At 36.9% G+C, this 24,565-nt stretch overlaps 2 protein-coding genes and 1 long non-coding RNA gene across 5 annotated transcripts; 2 read left to right on the forward strand and 1 right to left on the reverse strand.

Annotated features, from left to right (window-relative positions):
• The first annotated feature begins 484 nt into the window (after positions 1–484).
• LOC137941581 (probable protein S-acyltransferase 16) lies at positions 485–10,076 on the forward strand. 2 transcript variants are annotated; one of them, XM_068787058.1, is made up of 8 exons: positions 485–970; positions 8,192–8,284; positions 8,434–8,535; positions 8,621–8,698; positions 9,052–9,150; positions 9,225–9,320; positions 9,396–9,650; positions 9,745–10,076. In XM_068787058.1, exons 1-7 carry the CDS (start codon positions 695–697, stop codon positions 9,510–9,512), a joined length of 861 nt encoding a protein of 286 aa, XP_068643159.1. In that variant the 5' UTR covers positions 485–694; the 3' UTR covers positions 9,513–9,650; positions 9,745–10,076. The 2 variants fall into 2 exon arrangements, with proteins under 2 accessions (XP_068643159.1, XP_068643169.1); XM_068787068.1 differs by lacking the exon at positions 9,225–9,320.
• A 637-nt stretch (positions 10,077–10,713) lies between these two features.
• Positions 10,714–12,701, forward strand: LOC137941609 (uncharacterized). Its single transcript, XR_011110420.1, has 3 exons — positions 10,714–10,978; positions 11,798–12,387; positions 12,565–12,701. It is a non-coding gene; the product is annotated as an uncharacterized lncRNA (long non-coding RNA).
• Positions 12,702–12,707: 6 nt separating this feature from the next.
• Positions 12,708–18,962, reverse strand: LOC137941594 (peptidyl-prolyl cis-trans isomerase FKBP20-1). Of its 2 annotated transcripts, XM_068787079.1 has the most exons (6): positions 18,833–18,962; positions 18,604–18,744; positions 14,217–14,350; positions 14,039–14,118; positions 13,861–13,953; positions 12,710–13,001 (listed from the first exon to the last, which is right to left on the reverse strand). In XM_068787079.1, the coding sequence occupies exons 2-6, from the start codon at positions 18,710–18,712 to the stop codon at positions 12,851–12,853; spliced, it is 567 nt and encodes a 188-aa protein (XP_068643180.1). In that variant the 5' UTR covers positions 18,713–18,744; positions 18,833–18,962; the 3' UTR covers positions 12,710–12,850. The 2 variants fall into 2 exon arrangements, with proteins under 2 accessions (XP_068643189.1, XP_068643180.1); XM_068787088.1 differs by lacking the exon at positions 18,833–18,962 and having other exon boundaries at positions 12,708–13,001; positions 18,582–18,652.
• Between the last annotated feature and the right edge of the window lie 5,603 nt (positions 18,963–24,565).

Consider the following 24,565-nt stretch of genomic DNA (forward strand, 5'->3'; position numbering starts at 1 on the left):
GACTTCTCTTCTACATGTACTTGAGAGGTAAAGCTAGTGGATTAAAATGTGCATTTGTATGTTGCTATTCCTTATAGGTCTCATATGCAAGTTTTTCTCTTCCCAAAAGTGAGAGGCTGGCAAAATAATTGTTTTGATAAATTTTGCCTAGTGCAAGGGGCACCCAAAAGTGAGAGGCTGGCAAAATAATTGTTTTGATAAATTTTGCCTAGTGCAAGGGGCACCCGGGCCGTGGAGTCTCAATGCCTGCCAGGGACATGTCTTGCTTCAAATTATAGACATCGCCCAGCAAGGAGTACAACCCGGTTCAAATTATTCTTTGGAAAGTAATCGAAGGTTCTGTTGAAGCAACCGGTCCCTTCTAAAGGACAAAATCAATGAGTCATTTCAGCGACGAAAAAGGACAATTGCGTCATTCTCAAAAATTTCAATTTTAAGCTCCTTCCCTTCCATGTCTCTCACCGTTTTCTTTGCCATCCTTCCAACGCCGTCCCTTGCCGGGGAAAAGCGGAGTCGCCGCCGTCTCCAGCGCCGGTGGCGTCCGTTCCTTTTATTATGGCCGCAGTCTGATTTTTCTGAGCTTCTTATTTCTTTCATTAGCTTCAGTTCCACATCGTTACGTTGGAGCACTTCCTTGACTTCTGCACCTAAAAACTCTTCGCAGTGAAAACCCTAGATCACATAAAACTTGGATATGCTAATGAAGCGGAACTACGTGTCCCTTCCAATTCTCGTCGTTCTGTCGGCGATCGGATTTCTCTACTACACGACCGTCTTCGTCGTGATCGATGAATGGCTCGGTCTAAGCACCTCATCCGGACTCTTGAATGCTGTCGTCTTCACATTCTTGGTCATTATGTCGACTGTTACATACGGTATTGCCATCGTGCGGGATCCAGGTCATATTCCCGCTTCGTTCGTACCGGAAATTGAAGACGCTGAAAGCTCAATTCACGAGATCAAGCGGAAGGTGAGTATGTTACCCTTGAAATTTCTCTTTTAGGATTTTCCAATTGGTATTTTGAGGATAGTTATTTAAGTTTCGTGTTTAATATGGGGTATTGGACCTTTTTGAGGATCGGATGCCAACGAGTGTTTGTCTTCGGAATATTTTGCAGTATATATCATGGAATAAAAAGATGTGTATTCGGTCCATTTTATTACCTGAAGAGATATCTGGTGTTAGGTAGCTTGTGACGTAACGTTCGTCATCATCAATCCTGTGCACGCTATCTCCTCCTAAAATGAATTATTACCATGAATGAAATTCCAATTTTCATTTGCTCTTGTTATTAGTTAATATGGATATTTAAAATTTTATGCTTTTAGTTAGTTAAAAACTTGGGGGGTATAGTCTATTAGATACTCTGTTTTTTGTGTTTCGTCTTTAATCTCTGTTCTTGTTTCCTTATAACTTTTGGTCTTGCATTATCTGAATCAAATGTTATTGCTTCTGTAATTTTGTCATACCCTCGTGCCTGTATATTCACTTTGTAAGCTCATTTCATCCTTCTGTGCTGGCACGTAAAAGAATTTGTAAGTTAATCTAAAACAGAACTGACAAATGGGTGGAACCGGGTACTTGTATGAACTATATTTGAGTGTTTCCAAAACGCGAAAACTCCATCAAAGTTCAAACAGCCACTTGAAACTGCTATTTCTCTCTAATTCGATGTATTGTTGCTCTTTTCAGAAAAGAGGTGAATTTTTTTTTGAATGTCATCATAAAATGTCTTCAAGGCATTATTTTGTATCAGTTCAAGGCAGGTTGGTCCTTATTGTAGTTTGGATTGCCTTGCTTGCATGGATAACTGGTTTTATTGCGGCAATTATATTTACTAACACTATCACTATCAATGAGACAACTAAGAACTCATAAAATTTTACTAAGTGTATGCCTTTCACCCCAATAAAATAATGTAGCCAGCAATTATCCAAGTTCTTTAAGCATGAATTCAACTCTAGGCAGGCTAATCTAGAAAGATAAATGTACTTGTGGTTTCACATACTTTCTTATGAATCTTTTGCTGTTGCCTATATCTCTTGAGTGTAGATGTATTATTCCATCATTGTGTTAGTTTGAGAACAATTATCAAACAGAAAGCTACTAGGTATTCTTGGAAATATTGTCTAAATTTCTTTGTCATTCATAGAGAACTTTTGTCATAGCCAAAAATGACAACCAACTAATTGTATGTGCTTCCTTAAACATTGATTCCTATATTGCATAATAGAATTGTTCCTAATTTGAGGTGAAGGTTAGTAGTGATTCTTACTGGTTTGCAATATCTTTTGGTAATTGCTTTGAGGCTATGTTGCTAGTCACATCTATGTGCCTAGGGGTGCCATTGAGCTGAGCCAAGCTAGAACCTGCATTTGTTCGAGTTTGGCTTGATCTGAATACTTCGAACTCGAGTCCAGCCTTGAGCGTAAATTTGGAATCGAGCTCAAGCCCAAAAATTTTAACCGAGTTTGAGCTTGAACTCGAACCAGGTTCAAGCTCCAACTTACATTTAAAACTTTGCAATTTAAGAGTCGGGTTCGAGTTTTATCTCTTTTTCATTATGAAGCTTATTTTTTTCTTGTTAAGTTAAAGTGTAAACCAACATTTTTTTTTTTTTTGTTTTTTTTGAGCTTTATGGCTACGGACTCGCACAATTAAACTAGGCTCTCTTTTATTTTAGACACACAATCTCTTTTGTGCCTTAAATTTTCCAACAATTTCACAAGGCATCTTCAGCATTCAACTCTATAAAAACTCTTCATTTGTAAAATACAAACCAACAAACTTGGGACTTTTTGCAGTTTTCACATTGTTTTCAATTCAATTAGAAGTGAAGAGGTGACTTGGGACTCTTTGAAGAGGGGACTTATACGATTTCAAGGGCAAGTTTCCCTAGCCCACTAGCCTCATCCGCCCAATCCCTAAATTCAGGTCAATTCAGCAAGTCATGAAATTGTATTTTATACAAGACCAATTATCAAACAACTACAAGGCATGACCTCTACAAGCGCCTATCAACATGCGATAGGGTTGGGTGCACATACAAGACACAGTAGTAGATAGTAGGGACAAGAAGCAACGCATACAAAACTGAAAAATTACTCTCAAAATCAAACCCTAGATTCATAAGTAGAAGAAAATAAACAAAAACCAAATCCTTCACAAAACAATAGATTCATAAGTAAAAAAAAAAACAGAAAATAAGAAAATTGATCCTTTGACAAAACCAAACCTTGATGAGGAATTTCCCTTTTTTCGTCGGCAATAGCAAATCTTGGCGAAAACCAGTTGATTGAAGAGGCTATTGAAACAGGGCACTGTTGGCAAATCTCGACGTTTGACGGTGAAGAACATGGTGATGGCACTATTGAAATGGGGCATCCCTCCAGGCAGAGTTCGAGAGTTTTTAGACTCTCTGGATTTGTTAGAGAAGATGGCATTAGTGGAGTTTTGGAGAGTGTACGGGAGAGGAGGAGAGACCTAGACATGAGAGCGGCGATTTTTCTGTCCCGTCTTTGCAATTTGCAACTTGTTATCCCGATTTTCCCGAAGCTGAAGAGTGAAGACCCCGAAGGTCCGAAGGAATTTAAGTTACTGGTCTGATTTGCGAGCTCACGAACCAAACTGAGGCTTAGTCGAGCTTGGGTCGTGTAACTAAACGAACAAAACCCATATTTCGAATTCGATTTGAGATTGCGATTGATTGGCTCGGTTCGATGTCACCCCTATATGTACCCATGGTAGACTTTCTCTTCATGGACATGGATAGAACAACATACTTGGACATATTGAATTGTGTAGGAGACACATGTATAAGTTTCTTTTTGGATCCAACTTGAATTAACTATGTTCTGGTGTGACCGACTCATTCAGTAGCCAGGTTTATTATTCCTATGTCTAGTATCACATAAATAACTTGACTGCTCTATTAACCCAACACTTACACACACACACACATGTACACATATTTAATTCGTCTTACTTTTTTTTATCGTCGGGTTGTAGATTATAGTCAACACAATATTTGTTGAGTGTTGATTACACACACAGACTGCACCCATATTTTCTCATTCCATGAAAAGCCGAATGTTACGGTCCCAGATCACGTAGGGAGACCACGTGGAATCGTAGGGAGATATGGAGAGGAAGACGAAGATCAAGCCAAAGGGAAGCTTAAACCCTAGAACTCGTAAGGAGAGCTCCAAGCCTGTTTAACCTAAAATTAACCTAAAATCAATGTTTGTCTTTCTCATTACTCTTACCCCTTAAATAGGGTTCACACTGTTAGGGTTTAATATAAAATATTAAAAAAATACCCCTATAAATGAAATATTCCAAAAAATACCCCTGCGGCCTAAAACTGAAATAAATAAAGTAAATTAAAATAATAATGTTATTGTGTGCATAACACCGAACCTCAACATTGTCATCAACATTCGAAGTAAAAGTTCAAGATTTTATTTGCTTTGTAACAAGTTCAAGTGTATTTTATCTTTGCTTTTTTGGAAGGAAGAGCATAGTCAAATTTTGGACTCTATTGAATTTCTGATGATTCATCAAACAGCTGTCAAATATTCTGAAAGTTTTTATTTCATTATTAGAGCTCCGTCTAATAGCAAGAAATATATGTGAGAGTACAATATAAATGGATGTGAGGAAAAAATAGAAGATACAAAATCGTCAAAACACACAAAAGACTACAAAACATTCACAAAAGAAGTGAACTGCTGCTAGAGAGGTGTTGTCTAGTTCCCTTCCTTGTGTGAGTCTGAGTGTGCTGTCAAGTGATAGTCAAGGGTTGCAAATATCCTTGATCTCATCAAAGTACATCAAGAACCTCCTAGAAGACCTTTCTTCCCAAGGAACATATGATAATCACTGTTGAATTGCCCTCCAAGGTAAGGGGAAAAAATGATCTCGGAAGCATGAGGCCTTGATGGATAGTTTTTATCTTTGCCGATGTAAAATTATACTACCCAAAAGGAGTAGAGAAAACAAGGAGGCATCTCTCACTTGAATCCATAGGGATACCCCAACCACATGTCAGTCGGGCCACCCTTGGAGCTGCCATTAAAGTTGAGTTGAGTCATCTCTCTTGAGGGGAAAGCCAAACAACCGAATTGTCAATGTGATGGGGGGTGGAGTGAATTATAACCTTCCATTCTTTGGATGATAGAACTAGTAAAATGGAAGGTTTCATGATGTTTGGTTGGCCAAAACTATATACAATGCATAATTGTTTCATTGATTCCTCCCAATGTTCTTTGGTTGATTTCAAAAATCCTGTTGTTGTGTTCTTTCCATATATCCCTTGTGGTGGAGGCAATATTAATCTTTTGAAAACCTTATTTGAGTCTTCCAAAAGGAATAAGGAGGGAGAGAAGCATCAAAAGTGAAGGTGGGAAACAAAAGTGAAGACCAAAGTTGAGTGCAAAGGCTGACCAAATTTGTTGAGAGAATGGGAAGTGAAGCAAAAGATGACTTATCGTTTCTGTATGACTAATGCAAAATTTACAATTTTGGTCATCAATTGTGTTTTTCCTTCTGCCATAAGAGTTATCTTTTATTGCACCCTAAAGGAAATGGATGACCTTTGGGAGGGCTTTGATGTGCTAAATTAAGCCCTCATACGATCATTGTTGAGGTTGTAGCTAAATTGTAAGAATATTGAGATGCAATTGTGTGAGGCCTAGAAAGGTCATGCTTCCATATCATCATGGCCATCCCTCATCCCTACACATGTGGCAACTATGATGGAGAGTAGGTAGTTTGCTTCAAAATCTTTGACATTTGATAAGGGCCTTTTTACATGAATCTTTTACAAAGATATTGTTGAATTTTTGGAAAAGAGAAATACTTTATTAACTCGAAATCCCGAACGTCAGCATTGTAAATGGAGACATCAACCCCAGTGGATAGGCAGATGGAGTTGTGAGCCTCTTCAAGCTTCCCAAAGCTTTGAGCAAGAATGGAGACATGGTCCCCTTTGGAGGCGGCGCGGTGGGCAAGGGCAAGCCCAATTCCGCTGGAACCGCTGGTGATAAAAAAGGGAGAGCGTGTACGAGAGGGAGAAGGGAGTGTGAGAGGGAGAGTAGGGAGCGATGAGAGCGAGAGCAACGACTGGTGGGCGACGAGGGAGCGAGAGCAGAGTGAGCGATGAGAAGAGGAAATTTCCTTCAGGCCCGACGAGTTCAAGCAGAAGAATCAGGATTTAGGTGGGAATCCTGATTCAGCCGCTTAACGTTATAGCCACTTCAAGTGAATGATTTGCTTCATTCACTTGAACCTGGCGGAGGTTCCCCACTAATGGGTTCAAGTCAATGAAGCATGTAATCACATGAACTTGAACTTGAACCCGTGGTGCACTAACCCCCCTTAGATACCAGAATGGGGGCTGCACCTCCTCTTGCAACTTGTTGTTGAGCCAAGTTCGAATCGAGCTTGAGCGCATGAAATCTACCACAAACAGTGCTCGAGCTCATGAACGGGCGAGCTAGGGAGTCATGGTTTGAGCCAAGCTCGAACCAATCATTGGTCAAGCTCGGCTTGGCTCGATGCCACCCTTACATGCATGAAGCTAACTCCAAATCCATTAAACACTGAACTTTCATTGAGGTGGAGCCTGCTATAGATCACACAAAAACATCAGGTGGGAGAATTTTCTATTTGATTTCGATCTTTACTCAAGTTAGAAACAATGGCATTGAGTAATCTGTTAGATGGCAATGAGGAAGAAAAACCAAGCTTCTTCTTGTCTCTTCCTCCCAACAAGCTCAATCATATAGGGCTGTAGACTGAATGGATTCGGTTTTGATATTGAAAATTTCCAAATCCAACCCATTTGTAAATATCTGGATGTCTAAAATTTGGATATCCAAAAAACTTTCTGAAGTTATAATTCCAAATTCAGTTCCATCGGATAATTTTTGAATCGGGATAATAGCTGGAGGGGTTAAGAGATGCAGAGAAGGTTTTGGAGGGGCTGAGAGTGAGGAAACGGAATACGAAAAGAAGAAAGATAGAGGGAATGATTGAAAGAGGGGCCAAGAGGCTGAGAGTGAGGAGTTAAAAGAGAAAATGGAATGGGAAGGAGAGAAGAAGAAAGTAGAAAAGAGGGGTTGAAAGAGGGGCCAAAGATAGGATTGGAGAGAGACGTTGAGAGAGCTAGACCAGAGAGATATAAAACACAATCATAATTAGAAGGCTTGACATGAGCTTGTGCTTCTTGCTGGCTTTCATTGATTTTTTTTCTTAACCAAAGCATTTTTGGACTTTTTCTGAACTTGCGCAAAATATTGTGGTCTGTATCTTTGTGGTCCCTTCATAGGAAAGAGAGGAATCACAGAGTTTTCCCAAAAGCTCATTATATCTTTGTGGTCCCTTAGGGAAAGTCATTGAATAAGTGATGCACCAGATACCTTCCTGGGTGAGTTTGCTGAAGAAATTTCTGGACTGCACAAGTTCTTTTTTTCTTTTTTCATTTTTTGAAAAGTGACTGCAGAAGTTCATTGGTTGAAAGAATGTGAAGGGGAATGTAAAATATTCATGTTATTCGTCCTGATTTATCTCTCCTTGGTTTTCTCTTCCATGGGCTCCATTAATTTTCATGGAAGTTCCATGGGTAACTGGGCTTTTGGGATGGGTGTGTTCCACATGCTTGACGAATCCATTCTCCTCTCTTGCCGGTCTCTTAGGCATTGGTAATTCAACTAAAGTTGGGGCTAAAAGGCTAAGAATCTTTAAATATATGTTGTTGGGCCCTTCCGAAGTGATGGGGCCTTGATAGTGCTTATCAGATGCTGTAAATGGATTACAAATTTCTTGCTGTTGTTGCTCAGGCTCTGCCCTTATATTACTCTTTCTTTTCTTGAAAATGTTGATTCACATACACAGACTGTACAACAAACCCCTGGCGTGCCGCCCCCCACCCTGTCCCTCTCCAAAAAAAATGTGGCCATCGAGCCAAAGGCCCAAATCCACTGATATAACTTTTATTTGGAGATTTTCATTGTTTGTTAATTGCTAGTTGCTGCTTGTATTCTCATTCTCTTGCTTCACTAAAATTCATACTTATAGAAAAAAGAAGAAGCTCCATCTGCCTTTTTTGTCTGAATGTTAAAAGATCATTTGCCGTCACATGGAATTTCTTTGGAGAATTTGGTTTTCATAATGGCAACTTTCGGACAGGGTGGTGACTTGAGATACTGTCAGAAGTGTTCACACTATAAACCTCCTCGTGCACATCATTGTCGTGTTTGCAAAAGGTGCATTTTGAGGATGGTATGTATGAACGAACCATTTTGCTGTTCTGAAGTTTCTTTCCTTTTAGCTTGATAAAAAAAAAGTTTCTTTCTTTTTAAATCAAATGCCTGAAATTTCTGTAGCCAGTCTAACAATACTCTTTTAACATTTTTCTGTGATGCATGCAGGATCATCATTGTGTTTGGCTAAATAACTGTGTGGGCCACGCTAACTATAAGATTTTCTTCGTCTTTGTGATGTATGCTGTAACAGCTTGTATCTATGCCATGGTATACTTTTTTACCTTGGTTAAGTTTCCTAAATGTGACCAGAAATTTACAAGCCGCTCATACTATTTATGATGATCTTGTTCAGGTTTTGCTTGTGGGTAGTGCTGCTCATGATGTTCATAGTGACAATGAGCAGAATGGAGGATCATTCAAAACTTCCTTAGTGAGCTTTTACTTTTTTATTTATTATTTATTATTATTATACACATAAGCTACATCCTTTCCCCTAGTTTGAGACTTGAACCTAAGACCTCACACTAGAAACCCCTTATTTGAGTATGTGAACCAAATATCCAATCTGCCTTCCTTTGTAAGTTATTTGGGCACTTTTGATTGTTATGGTAGATAAAGAACACAATTTTGAGTGGCAATTTTTGTCCACTTGGTCGGCTCTTGAAAAGTCTGTAGATTACATCTAGGATGCAATACTGAGACCCCTGGTTGAAAGGTTGCTGATGGCCCAAAAATTGAATTCGTTAAGGTCAATGTAGTTATTCATTCGGAAAATTTGTGCAGATCATTTGTGGAGTGCTTCTTGTTCCTTTGACCCTAGCATTAAGTATTCTGCTGGGATGGCACGTATATCTCACTCTACATAACAAGACAACGATAGAGGTATGGTGCCCTTTTATGATGTGTTCCTTACCAGTAATTCTGTACAAAATTTTGATGCTATGATGTATTCGCAGTATCATGAAGGAGTGAGGGCAATGTGGCTGGCCGAAAAAATAGGAAATATTTATCGGCACCCATACGATCTTGGTGCCTACGAAAACCTTGTCTTGGTAGGACGAAGAAGTTGGATGCATTACTGTTTCTACTTTCAGTATCCTTCATGTGAATCATTTTTTCGTCTTCAGGTGCTGGGTCCCAGTATTTCTTGTTGGATATGTCCTACATCAAGGCATATTGGCTCTGGTGTTCGCTACCGCACATCCTATGACAACACAGTACCAGTGTCTTCAATGCCAAGATGATACTCGATGCAAGATGTCACTCCCCATGCTCAAACAGCCAGGAGCCCTCGCAGGTGGCAAGAAGGCCTTCTCCCAGCTGTGCAAGTTATAGGGGAAGGTTGCTTGTCTAAGATTGTGAAGGGGTTGTAGACAAAATGGGTAACGAGTGCTCCATTACTTATTCCATTTATCTACAACCTGTTGGTGCAATCCGTTTCTCATTATGGTGTTTTTGTCCTGGTCTTTGTAACAGAAATCAAAAAGAAAGGAGAGCGAGGCCTCACTTTCCTCTGACACGGTGCTACCATCATCCTTCAAGGGGGGAGGAGGGAAGGCCTATCATCCTTTCTTTTCTCCCCGATCTCTGTGATCGCTGTACAACACATTGGAAGAAGAAAAGGGGGCAGGTCTTACCCCCCACCCGCAGCCTTGTAGGGGGAGGGTAGTATCTTCCTGACTGCGTGTTGAACAAGGGGAAGAAGCACTTTCATCCTCCTTAAGCTTCACATGAGAATTACAAATTAAATTATTTTCCTTTACAAAGTTCTCTAAGTTGCAAAACAAGGGTTAATATAATGGAGAGAACTTTAACGATTAACAAGTTTTTATATAATTAAAGTAAGATTATAAATTTACTTTTCAATAGTTCCAAATAATCATATAAGGAATATCATTAATAATAAACATTCTTTTCAATACATAGTAAGTGAGTAAATAAGTATCGATTTTTATTCCTTTCTCATTTATAAATGGATAAAACAAATAAGTATGAAGATAATTGAAAAAAAGCCATTTGCGAGAATGGTGTGGCCTCCCCAGCCTTGGCTAATGTTGGGGGAGGCTTCCTTTAATTGCGTAGCAAGGCAAAAGTGGGAAAGTACTTCCTACATACCTGCTACCAAGCCCAAGGGTTCAAGACCCAGCGGTGAGTTCCACATCAAGGACCATCTTTCATTTGTGATTTGCCAATTTACTAAGAAGTACAAGTTAAACAAAAAAGTGTTTAGATAAATGATTTACAATCAAATAGTAATCAGATTAGTTAGTTTGTAACGATGCATGATGATCAGTTCGCTGATCTGAACTGAACTGGATTGGCATTCAGGCATGGCGCCCCACCCCCTCTATCCTGATTGGCTTTATTATCTCTGAAATGACCCTTTGTACTCCTTTTACAAAAAACTTGGCCTCCAAGACGAGATGCTGATGCCTGAGCCTGACTCGTTCATGTTAGGAATTAGAGAAGGGTACCTCTGACAATTCCACGTGAACTTTTCTCTATGGCACCTGTGGCGATCGCTCCCTTTACAGAATGTAGATCATCTCCTCCTCAGTCCTGTTTCCATTCCTTCAGTACCGATATGCTCCATCGTATCTTCCCGTTGAGCAGGCAAGCCTCGAAGAGATTACAGACTCAGATCGAGTTTCAACGCTTTGGTCGATATGGTGGGCGATGAGAAGAATTGGAAACCATTTGTTCCTGGCAGGTTTTTGTTTTTCTGCTTTTGATTTATTTGCTCTTTGCTTATTTTACTCTGTCGATTTTTGCTATTTTAGTTTTTTTTTTTTCTCTCCCGCTTTAATTCGGACCCGAGTGGAGATTCTGGACTTGTTTCTTTATAAAGCCTCTGCTTCTGCAAGAGACTCTTGAACGGTTGGTGAAACTGAAGCACGGTACAGGGAAATTGAAAAAACCTCTGTTTGTCCTTCTTGAAAAATTCAACTTATTTATTTATTTCTTATTTTCTGTTTTGAAGAATGTTTTCAGCCGATTGATGTCGGGGTCAATTCATATTTCTAGGAACTGTTTGGTTGGAAGCTTGCCAACATGGGTAAAACTTCAAAAAACGTCCTACGATTGTTCTGTTCAGCGTGTTAATGATATCCTTCCAGACAACCAACAAGCAAACTTATGGAAACCCAGAAGACGAGGAACCCGGGACTGGCTCTATGAACAGTCTAGTGCCTGAGTTCTTAGAAACTTTGACTTCTTTATCCCCAGACCAATTGTTACGCTGGAGTTTGAGCAGACTTGTTTGCTGTTGAGTGCTGACTAATCTTCAAGTTCCTGCTGCCGATGTCTAATCAAATCTGTTAAACTATTGTCTCAATTGTAGTTGCCCTTTTTGTTCGTTCTTCTTCCTCTCAATCATAAATATTATCAGAACATTGATTCAATCGCATAAATACGTTCTATGGCTCCTAATGAGGCACCTCACTCTTCTTTTGGTACTAATTCCTCTGTTTCTTTAATTATTCTCACTAGTTGCAATGATGTTTCTTCCTAACGTGTAACTCTGGTTCAGCTTCCCTCCTCTCGAAGTTCTCCATGATAGTATATATTACGTAAATGAGAAGAGGAAGTTTCAGGATGACCAGGCGGGTCATCCCGGGCGGAAACCAAAACTCGGAGATTTACCATGTGGATCCGAAGAATATGCAAGGAGTTCAATGGAATTAATTCAAGGAGAGACAGTAGATCCCGCGCGTAGCTAGTCAGAATCATTTCAGGACAGCAACAGCTTCGTCGAAGAATCTCAATTAGCCATGTCTGCAGATGCCGATAGTCAAGAACGACCTGATCATGATCTACATTGCACATCCTCCAATGACCATGGCAATGCTTTCATCTCTAACCTGTATTATCTGGAAAGCAGGACGGCCAAGAGAAAACTTGGGGACGATGCAGCAAACTTTGAGATCAGAAGGAGAAACTCAAAAAACCAACAAGTGACTGATTACGAGATGAACTATGCGGATTTTATGTGCTCCGAGTATGAGAATGGAGATAAAGAGGTGTTATCTGAATTGACAACAGAAGAAATGATGCTTTATTCGAATGACATCAGTCCTCATCTGAACGTACTTTCGTCAGGAACATTGGGCAGCCACCAAGGTGATTTATTCTTACTAAGAAAGAGTACACGCCTTGGGCTGTCGAAATCTGATCAATGCATGAGTGAATAGCCTGAGACACTACTATTTCTTGCTATGTATCTTTTCCATAGTGCGTAGTCAATGCATTTATTTGATCATTCGGCATAATAAAGCCTTGTGGTGGTTTTGTGCGCAGAAGCCCAAAGCATTGCTTCAAAGCCAACCATCGATCAAGAATTTGAGCAATACTTTGCCACGCTGATGCTTTAGGGAGGATCACATGACATTTAAGACCCAAGCTGCGGAAATGAAGTATTATGTAATTATTCTATTCGGAGAAATGTTATTTGTACAAAAGTGTGAAGAAACCGAGCAATTTTCCTTGTTTATTCCACTAGAATGGGGCCATCAACAACAAGAGATTGTTCAAATGTTACTCGTTATTCTCCTAAAGGTCAAGTTTTGGTAACTAGTGACAAAGCCTACTTGGCTTTTCCCTTACCTTTTCCATGACCTTTCTTGGCTTCCATCTTGGCCTGGATGCGGGCTGCTGCTGCAGCCTTTGCTTCTTCTCTCTTTTTCTTCTCTTCGTCTTTGGCAGCAGCTGCAAGTTCTCTCTGCTTTTTCAGTTCCCTTACAGCATATGAACAAACAGTCTCAGTGGAATCCATATAAGGCACAAGCAGACACACTTCAATTTGTACGGTCTCTAAAAGCTGCATTTTATTATTATTTTGAGAAAAAGCCACATTTTTATTATTAACCTGTTCAGATGATAAACCACAAACCCAAACATGAGTGGGTGTGCTTCATGGCGACAAGCAATCAAGACTCCAATTAGTTGCATACCCCTGAGCTGCATTCCGTTATCAACATGTGGAAACCAGCAGGAGATCATCAAATATGATGTCCACAAGAGCACCGTTCCATGCAGATCCCATGGGAAGAGATAACTAATTTATTATCTTTGGGGCAGTAAGTCTAATTAACTATGAAAAAACTGATAAGTTCTCATAAACCCTGTGATTTGAACTTTGTGAGTAAATGTAATCGAGGATCCTAATGTTTCTCTCAGTGTACATTGTCCCTAAAAGATTACATCATCAATAACTCACAGACTGATGCATCTATCATCAGCAGGCCATGCCAGGCCAATGACTTCAATAACCAATTTGGTTCTTCTTTCCTTGTCAACACGACAAATTATACGTAGTCAGTAACATTTTCATCTGAAACTGACACACCTAGTCAACCATTCTAATCTAGCTTGTTATTTAAACGTAATCAAGAAGGCAAGAACTATCATCATAAAAAAAAGAAAAAAAAGAGAAGACAAACGCTAGTGCGACTAATGTGTATTTTCTTCTGAAAAAATCACCCCAACTGAGTAAAACCATTTTATGGAAGTCACCAAAATGCGTGCAGAAAAAGGGCTTCCTAAATCAGTAGGATTGAAGAGTTTCCTAGCAAATTACTTTAAAGTGTTACTTACTCAAGCCTGGCCTTTTCATCAGAAACACTACCCAGACTTGAACCCTTGCGAGGCCTGCATATCATCAACTCCACTTCAAATACTAGAGTTGCACTGCATCAGATAAACGAGATAAACATAAATTTTTGTATATTTAGAAAAATGAGACACACAAAAAGGAAATAAGCAAAGAACTTACTTAGGGGGAATGTCAGGTGGGGAACCAGCACTTCCATAGGCATATTCTGGTTTGCAAGTAATTTTTGCCACCTCTCCTACCTTAAGAAGTTTCAGAAAACCAATAAAAACAATCACCAAGAAGAACTTCACCCAAATCACAGGTCTTTTCAACTGGTTCATTAGATAGTTCAATTTACCTTCATTGTCTTCACAGCAATGTCCCAAGCCTTGATTACAGAGCCTTTCCCTACTTCAAAAGAGAAAACAGTGTTGTCCTCATGGGTCGTGTCAAATACTTCCCCAGTTTCCTCAAGAACACCTTCATAATGAACTGTCCAAATACCAATTGTTACAGAGTAAGATTCTATCTTTATCATTTGCAACCATCAAATGAAATTGATCTAATAAAACGTGCCCTCGCTATTCTCAAAATAATGTTTTTTAATAGAACATGCATTTTATCATTTCAAGTTGATGAATCCAAAAATTTGGATTTTCCTTCAAAATGTAAAATTCGATAACATGTTTTGCAAAAACTGCCTAAAAATGATTCTGTGTCCTTCAAACAGAAGCTTTTCATAGGCTCAAATGATTTATTGGCTGCAGTAATGAATATGCTTTAGGTTTTGTGAGAATTATCGATCAACTACGACACCTACAAGAAGAGAAACAAGCAGCAAAGCTGGTAAGTGTTCCAATGTTGAAGATTAGGTACGTTGTAAACATCTATTGCTGCAGAATTTCTAGAAGTTAGTGTTGAATTTCTGAAAAAGAGAAAAACTTTATTGACTTGTTGTAATCTGAGTACATGAACCCCTATTTATTATAGAGGAAAGTAGTAGAGTCTAATTACAATTAAACTACCCTCGTCCTAATTATACCCAAAGTCTAACAGTTAAGGATAAGTCCTAGCATCATTAAATAACTGAACCTAAATAGAATGACTAACATAACTAAAACACCTTTAAACTAAGACTCTTCTGTGAGACCTCCATTTGTGAGACTCCATCATATTAATTCTAGCTTTGTAAGACTTTTTACTATGAGAGTCATGCAAAAGTCTTTCATATCTTTTCTTTGCTTGAAATGAAAATGATTTTTTGTCTCCAATTTTCTTTGCTGAAAAAAGTTCTTCATAGATGCAAAATTTCATCTTGTGTTCCCCTTTTCTTGAATACTTTGGTCATATAAAAATTACCACAACATGTGGAATAAAATACCTCTTTCTTGTAGTTCTTTTTCTACTTCTCTCCTTCAAGCTGGAGATAAAAAGGACACGGAGACCCAACTTAGACAAAACACAATATGGGAGAAGAAAATCACTTATAGCCATATAATAAAGTTCCATACACCAGTCAAAATGGTCATAGTCTGAAACACACTCCGCTCAATTTTAAAGGTGGAAAACTAGCCCAACTTTAGGGCTTAAAAAAGAGACTACTCACTTTTTCAGGGTAGCTCAAACACAAATCACCTCTTGGGTGAAGAATAAAATACTTGACTCAAACTGGATTTAGGCACACTCCTATGCTTTTTAGGTAGTGGGTCTAGGCATTGCTTTTAAGTGATAAAAACACAAGATGATAAATTGAAGAAATACTTGAGGAGAACAACTTTAACCGAAAGGAGGTGACTAGTCAACACTCATACTTCCAAAATGACCTTTTTTTTTTTTGGGGAAAACTAGCGGAGACTATAATGGTAGAACTTAATAAACCTGACCAAGTATTACTTTTTTTGGGGTAATCACAATTTTTTGGAGTTAACTATGTGGAAGATATACAACCAAGTAACAAAAACACAAAATTTGAAAACAACTTTGATGCAAGATATTGCATATCTTGAATTAGTACATCATGGAGTGATTAAGTTGGACAAAAAATCTCTGATTAGAAGACAAATTTGGCTAAAAAAACTCGGATTTTAGGAGAAAAGAAAAGTCAAATCACATCAATGCTAGGAGAGATAATAGGAGAAAATGAGAGATTTTGGCAGAACTGACCTTTGATACTTCTGATATCAATCTCCAAAAATAGAGCTCAGAATCACAAAAAGTTCGTTGATAAAGAAACTAGACTCAAATATCTTTAATTTTATATCTAATTTGATATATAAATATTCGTTCTTGAATCTTTTATGACCTCTTGATTCTCTTCATTTTGAATCTTGACCCTTGCCAACTGCAATACGAATATCTCAATAAATATAGATCAAATTGACATGGTATTTCACCTTCTAAAACTAGACTTCAATATCTTTCATCCAAGTATAACTTCTCTTCATAAAATATACTTATTTTAAGATAAAGAAAATGATATATTTCTAAAATTTGTAATCTGGCTGAACTGAGTACTCTTTCTTCCTTGGTCTACGTGACCATTGACTCTTCCAAGATCGATATCTCCCTCTAGAAAACTCAGATTGAGAATTGGTTGAATAGGTAAGAAAATAGACTTATAGATATTTCTTTTTATATATAATTCTCCCTGAAAAGTCTCGTTCTTGATGGCATAAGAAGGCTTGAAAATTGAATTTTTCTGCTACTGCTCGAACCTCTCTTACAATCTGACCTTTGCTGTTTCAAATATCAATTTCTCTTTGTAAAAAACTCCGATTGAAAAAATTCATTTTGTGTTAGAAAGTAGACTCGAATATCTTTCCGTCAATATATTATTTTCAATATGAAAAGCTTAGTATGGGGGTAGGAACGCCAAGAAAACAACGGGTATTGGAACTAAAAAGAGAAAAAAGATAGAATACCAACCTAAACTACTAGAGATGATAGATTAGAAAAGGATCACATTATCTCTGTGGGTTGACCGAGTCAAACTCACAGAACATGCTCTAATACCATGTTGAATTTCTGGAAAAGAGAAAAACTTCATTGACTTGTTGTAATCTGAGTACATGAGCCCCTATTTATAATAGAGTAAAGTAGTAGAGTCCAATTACAATTAAACTACCCTTGTCCCAGTTACACCAAAGACTAACACTTTAAATAATTGAACATGAATAAAAGACTAACACTTTAAATAACTGAACATAAATAAAAGACTAACATAACTAAAACACCTTTAAACTAAAACTCTTTTGTAAGACCTCCTTCTATGAGACTCCTATAAGACTCCACCATATTAATTCTGGCTTTGTGAGACTTCTTACTGTGAGAATCATGTAAGAGCCTTCCATATCTTCTCTTCAACAGTTAGTTTTTTGTCATGGAATTATACTTCATAATATTACAAAATTACTTTCCCCTTTTCATGTCTTTGGTTCCTCTGTCACACAAATATTATTCACACAAAATAAAGCTCATGAGGTTTAGGAAAGATGTTATTATCATTCTTTACGCAAAAAGAAAAAAAAAATAGTTCCTCTAATGTGAGCATTACTTATATTACTGAATATTTCAAATATTCATAGTTTGCTAGGGCCACTCTCCTTGAAGGAATGAAGCCAGACAGTTACAAGATAGACTTCATTGTGTTAGACCGACTTCGTTATCTATCAATTTGTATAGAAAATCTTCAAATTGCAGCAAACAATTTGTTTGCTCCGGTAAATGTGGTTTCTCTCAACTTCCTCCTGAAATGTTTTGGAAACCATTTTGTACCAGTACATGATCATGGATAGCAGAATATAGTATGAAGAATACAGAACATTAAAATGCCATAACGATTTAAATCAAGACCAAGAAATGTCATATACGATGATAGGGTCGAAGCATTCCATATGCATCAGTTATAAGTCAATATACACAGTTGTCGATTTGAAAAACTAGAAATATGAAGATGGTATTTATCTTTGCTCTCTTGGCAATGGAATGCTAATCAGCAATAATTTTTCATCCCTTCCCTCTTTCGTCCAACAAAGAGGTAGAGAATCTGCCAATCTCATGAGATTTAAGTACAAACAAACCTCTACAAGATGATATGACATCTAGAGAGACCATACAAGAATTGAGTTGTCTAATGAGTGTCGCCACCAAAAAAGGGTTGCAATGGAACGAGCAGTGATCATCCATATTCAGTATCCCATAAAAGATTAACCTACAGGTCCTTTCCTCTCCTTAAGCATACATAACATAATAAGATTAAACAAAGCATCATGTTCAGCAAAGTCTCCAAGCAGCCAGTACAAGAAACAGAAAAAAGTTTATCTAAAAGGCAAGACTCCAATCTTACTAGAACGTTTGAATTATCATACTAAGTGATTAGTTAAGAGTTAAAAAACCAAAAATAAACAAATAAAAAATAAGCACAGAAAGAGGTCATCTGTCATGAATTACGGGAGTTACAAAATAATAATTTTTCTATTATGTACTCAACTTATCTCAGCTCATTTTCCATATAAAAAAGTTCCACTATTGTTAAAACGACCATTTATAAAGCAGCTAACTCCTTCTCATTTCATAATTTTAAACCGCAACCCAACAATTAGGATTTATAAGAAATGGAACACAAACGATGCATTTAGTTAAATAGGTCATACGCGCAAATTTAAAATCCAATGATCAAAACAAAAGGAAAATAAAACCTGAAGAAATGGTAAATGCTTGTTACCTTTAATTACTACTGTACATACCATCGACAAGAGGGAGGTCATCCGTTGGCTGAAGCGCATCTGGCTTGGCTCTTCTAAGAATCTTCTTTAATACGCCTCCATCACCGGTTAAATCTACTGCATCGCCCATTTTCCTCGGATAAATTTAAAGTTGGGGAAAAACTAGCACCAATAAATAAACGATCAATCAAGCATCAAGAACTGTCCAATTAACAGGATTCCATATGTCTGGAAGTCTTCTACAACTCACAACGTTTCGGAAAGGAGTGAGATAGTCGAAGCCGCTGGTGAAGCTCAGACGTTATTATCTCGCTTCGGCGTTGGTCTGCGGTCTCGCTAGTTGCTAGGCTGGGGTTTTTGTTTGTGACTAAAGCTTCCGTGATTTCACATAAGGCAGCTCAATAATGTGGCCATATCTAGGCTGGGAAATTGGCATGTACACCACCGGTGTAACCTTTATTTGCATAATGTGTAAAAATGTGATTAAATGCTCTCGTCTCTATTTTATTTTATTTTTATTTATTTGGAGAAGTTTACTTATATGCAAAAGTAAAAGTTTTACTTGTGATGTGCATAACTTATGAGGCAAACAAAGTAAAAAAAATTAATAATTTTTTCATCATTGTAGCTCAAAGAGGAGGTAAGAACTTAGGAGAGGCAGTATTTGAAGGAAAAAGGGAGAGAATTAGGGAAAAAAAGGCTCTAGAAGGTGTAGAAATCACAAAGTTTGGAGTTTGGAAGGGTTTGGAATGAAAAAAATGAAATGAAATGTAGTTTAAAACTTTTCAAGTTCTCATTTTTCACTATAAATCATCGATCATTCTGTCTGGATTGATTGCCTAGTTCTCCTCGAAGCTTTGAGAACTGATCAAATCCTAATGGCTTTATGAAACTGTTCGCTAGTTGATTTTCAGTAAGAATGAATTTAATTCTAATCACTTTGGTTTCAACCAACTCTCTGTGAAGTAATGTCTTATGTCTCTATGTTTTGATTGAGAGTGGTGAACTGAGTTCTTACTTAGACTTATGATGTTCATATTGTTACAGTGGATTAGAATTTCACTTTGCCCTAAGCCATAATCATCTAGTTGTTGTTTTATCCAAATAAGATGAGTACGACAACTTCCACAAGCTACGGTGATAGATAATGCAATTAAATGTTATTTCTTGGAAATAAAGAGAGAAACATATTTCCAAGTAAATGGCATCTACATCTTACTAAAAAAAAAAAGTAATTGGCATCTACAAGTCATATTCTTTATGTCAATTTTGCATCCAACAAAATGAACATCGAAGTAACCTACTAGATCAAAGGCTGATGAGTTTGAGTACCAAAGACTAAGTTGGGTGTTCCAAGTAGATACCCGAAAATTCTTTTCACAACCACTAAGTGTGATTCTCTAGGGTTGAATTGAAATCTAGCAAATAGGTATACCGAGAACATTATGTCTTGTCTCCTGGCTGATAAGTAAAGTAGGGATCCTATAATACTTCTATAGAATTTTTTATTTATGGCCCTACATGAATTGTCTTAGTCAAATTTCAAGGAAGAACTGTTATGGGCTCCATAGCATCACGAGTTATCCATAGGCATAGGAATTAAATTATGTCAATTTACTTTTCATGTAATTTCAATTCGGTTTGGTTTACTTTATTTGGTTTGGTTTAATTTGGGTTGGTTCAGTGTAATGTGGCGTGAACCACTTGACCTAATGGGTCATCTTTGTATTTTCATCCTCAACCTTATTTAGGGGGACGTGAAGGAAAAGAGAGGCAAGTATTGAGAAAATTATATTTTACAGGTCTGATTCTCCCTCAGAGGTCAAGGTCGGATTCTCCCTTTGAGGTCCAAGGTTGAGCTTCCTCCAAAGCTCCTTCATTCTAAATTGAGTTCCACCATTACTCGTTCAAGAAACAAGGTTTCTCTTCCAACATCAAGATCAACCATGGAGGGAAGAGAGGAAAGAAGGGTGACTCGATCCATGGCAAGGGAAGAACCTAACAAGAACTCACGGCTGTGCTAATTAACTTAAAATTTTCAATGTTGAATCACTTTAGCAATCCTTTTAGTGTATTTGGACTAATTTATAAAAGTTCCATTTTCAGTTTACATTAGTTGAAGTCCAAAGAAGAATGTGAGTTCACCCATTAAACTCATTTCAAACTCATTCTTCATTACACTAGCAAATTCTTGCATTAGAGGGTTTTGTAGAACCAAATATGATATCATCCACATAAATTTGAATGATAATCAAATTTTGATCAAGGTTCTTAGTAAATAGAGTCTTATCTACGCTACCTTTCTTATAATTGTTATTTTCTAAGAATTCACTCAGTCATGAACTCTAAGAGCTTGCTTCAAACCATACAAATTTTTATGTAATTTGCCTATATGGCTTGGAATTCTCAATGTGTCTTTGAGCAGTAAAGGATTGATGAATCTAATCTTATACTCAAAGAATGAGATTGGTTGAGACTCAATGGTCTAATCAAGTGGATTTGCAATTTTTAGTTTGGTCTATTCAATATGATAAGATTCATCATCTAGCCATAGACCTATGTGCTTTGTGAAGATCAATTTCATTTATCTACATTATTTACAATTGAGATCTTCATGACACTAGAAAGGTGAATATTAAAATTTAATTTAGCATAAATAGGCAAATTTGAATTACACTAAGGAAATTCATAACACTCTTTAAGCTATTGTAGCCAACTAAATGATAATTGCCTATGTTTAGGTTTCTATACAAGCATAAGAATCACGCATATGATTCATACATAGAATCAACTTCTCATATGAAAAATGATTCTTAGCTATGAGATGAGATTTTCAAGACCTTGATAGAGATAAAAAAACACAAATACCTTTATTCCATAGTAAGACTACCTAAGTAATGATGGTAATATGTATTTATTCAAATATTGTGCTTTTTAACTCACCAAACTCATTAACGTATAAGTAAGGCTAATGGAAATATGAGCCAGATTTGCCTAAACCAAGAGATTTTCAATATGCTCTATAGGCACAAAAAAAAAAAAAAAAACAAATCCATTGTTGAAAAATATCCAAGATATTATGTTTAATTCTATTTTGGGCTACATAGGCTGTAATGGTAGTAGGACCCAAAGATTTTCTAATTGCCTTCTAATTGTGTCCTAATCCATGTCTGGCACATTAGGCTTAATTAATTTGTATAGATGCACATAATTTGACTATCATTTCTCTAACAAAATAATATATTCCTTAATTTGCAACCGATTCTAATTTTTAAAGTGATACCTAATGCAAACTTATAGTTTACCCAATATGTCAGATATCATGACTTGCATGAATTGCAAATTAATGATTGTCAATGTAGCTCATATCAACAAAGTAGTCAATTTGTCAAATGTTGATATAGTCACTGAAGCTCAATTTGTTGTGGGTATAACTATACACCTAGTTTGAACTTATGACTATGAATTAAATTCTCAAGTATGATCTAAGTCAATAGTTCACACTAGTAACACTAAGAGTAATAGATTCACCAATATAAGCTTAAGGTTTCAGATTTATTTAGTTCTCAATCCTCAACTAAACTGAAACCAAGTGCTAAGTAAAATAATTGTTAATGTAGAAACCTTAATTTTTTAGGATAGCATAATTCCACAAGAACAAGTTTCAAGATTGGTTAATGAGGTAAAGTTGATTTCACTTTTTAATTCTCATAACCATCTTGAATTGACTTGTCTCTAAAAACCAACTTAATCAATGTAGCTCAAGCTTCTCAAACTACAAGGATTTGAATTTTCTACTCTTTGTTTGACGTTGGAGACACCTACCTTCCAAGGTCTTAATTATTTGACTCTTGATCTAAGTCCTTGGTGAGTAGGTCTTATTCCTTTAAGGTTAGTTATTTTAGTTAGGCATACGTAGATTCATGTGATTCCATGTAGTGATTGAGATGGACATGTCTTTCAAAGTATAGGTTTAAAATGTCCAAGTTGACATGAGTCAATTACTTGGTCCATAATCACATGAAGTATGGATCAAACCTAATCACATTACACTTCATATGCATAACCTTACTTATGAACAACTAATGTTATTTCCAACATATGCCAACTAAATTCCGATTGGGTTAGAAACTAACATGATCTTTAACATGTCATTGGCAAGTGATAATTTAATTGTTCTTAAGCCAATGGATTCAAAAGTTCTAATTTATATAGGAATTTGATTTTCATAGAAATTCCAAGTCTACATAAACTAGACAAAGATTGGTGTTAGAGGTTAAATGATAAAACTATTATTGAATCAATCTTCAAAACCAAATCCCCTAAGATGAATCTCCAAATAGACATGAACATCAAGTTATGAAATCTTAATTACATAATTCATGTCCCACAAGATATTTAGGTAATTTTCATGTAGTATATAGCTTGGCTTGGAGAGTTCACTCTTTGCTTGAAGATCAAGTTACCTTGGGTACCCAAATTTGCTTGTTGTTAGAAGATAAGCTCGAAGTGTAGTGGCATGATGTAAATTATCTTTGATTTTTGTCCATTTTCCTCCCTTCTTAGGGTAATGGGTATTGATGTAATTATTGAGACTCTCATTATTATAAATACACATTGAAGGGGAGGCTTAGGCATGTCACTTAACCTAATCCTCCTTCCCTCCTCTCTCACTCTCCTAGCCGACCTCTCTTACTCTCTGTTTCTCCTTATCCATTCACTCGTTCATGTCTTCTCTCTCTCTCTCTCTCTCTTCTTATCCTTTCACTTGTTCATCTCTTCTCTCTCTCTCTCTCTCTCTCTCTCGTTACTCTCTTCACCTTTAATCTAGTTCCTCTACCAAAAACATCGTGGGATCCTAAATCTAACATGTTATTAAAGCATTAGGTTCAAGATCCCAAAGTTATGGTGCTGATTGATCAAGATTTTCATTAATATTAGTGGAATTGACATGTTGAACAAAGGATCGATCTTAAGTCTTTTTACCTAAAAAAAGACAAGTTTTTCTCTTTATTTTCTTTCTTGAGATGATTGCTGGTGTATATCTCAAAAATCTAGATGGTTATTGAGCATTTTTTTTCTTCAGAAAATAAAGAAATACTGCATCTTATATGTTAGTTTCAGCCTAGTAGATTTTTGATGTGTTCAATCCATGGTATCTTCGGAAAAAAAAGATCAGTTATTAATGTTGCTTGTGGAATTCTGGTTATTGTTTGTTGAATGAGATTGTGCTATTTTATTATTGGTTTCATAATTTTATGATAAAAAGATCATGCTTGCGTGCGTTGAAAGTCCTTAAGATTGAAGTAGCTTTCATGTTTTTTGCAGCCGATGTTATGGTTCAAAGTTGTGAACTCGTGAAGTCACCTTCAATTGTCGCAAATTTTTTTTTTTTTTTTTGAATATGATTCATGCTGTTATTTTCCTCACATTGGATGTATTCTACATTGAGATAGAGATATAGTTCTAGATTTACTTACCTAAATGTTGGAAGATGGGCTCCGACCAACACGACCAAGGAAGGCCCACATATCTAAGAGTGTTGGAAGATGGGCCCAAACCCATAAGAAGTAGGACCCACCATAATTACCATGAGCTGGCATCCTTATCACATAAGTTGGAAGATCAAGAAGGACACACAAATGCATCTTTATCTTATGGTCACATCCTAGAAGAGTTCTAGTTTGAGTTATGTTTGTCTTTTACCTATATTGAGTTATTTAATTATGCTAGGACTTATCTTTAAGTATTAGAGTTTGGGTGTAATTGGGACAAAGGAAGTTTTATTGTAATTGGACTCTACTACTTTCCTCTATTTTAAATAGAGGTTGATGTACTCTTATTATAATATGTCAATGAAGTGTTTCTCTTTTCCATAAATTCAACATGGTATTAGACTAGGTTCTGTGAGTTGATGTGGTCAACCCATAGAGGTAATGAGATTCTCTTTTCTGATCTATCATCTTTAGCAGTTAGGGTTCAT

The sequence above is a fragment of the Aristolochia californica genome, unplaced genomic scaffold, assembly GCF_029961685.1.
Source record: "Aristolochia californica isolate CCGP_79_NKW_82.1479 unplaced genomic scaffold, dmAriCali1.0.hap1 SCAF_10, whole genome shotgun sequence".
Taxonomy (NCBI): domain Eukaryota; kingdom Viridiplantae; phylum Streptophyta; class Magnoliopsida; order Piperales; family Aristolochiaceae; genus Aristolochia; species Aristolochia californica.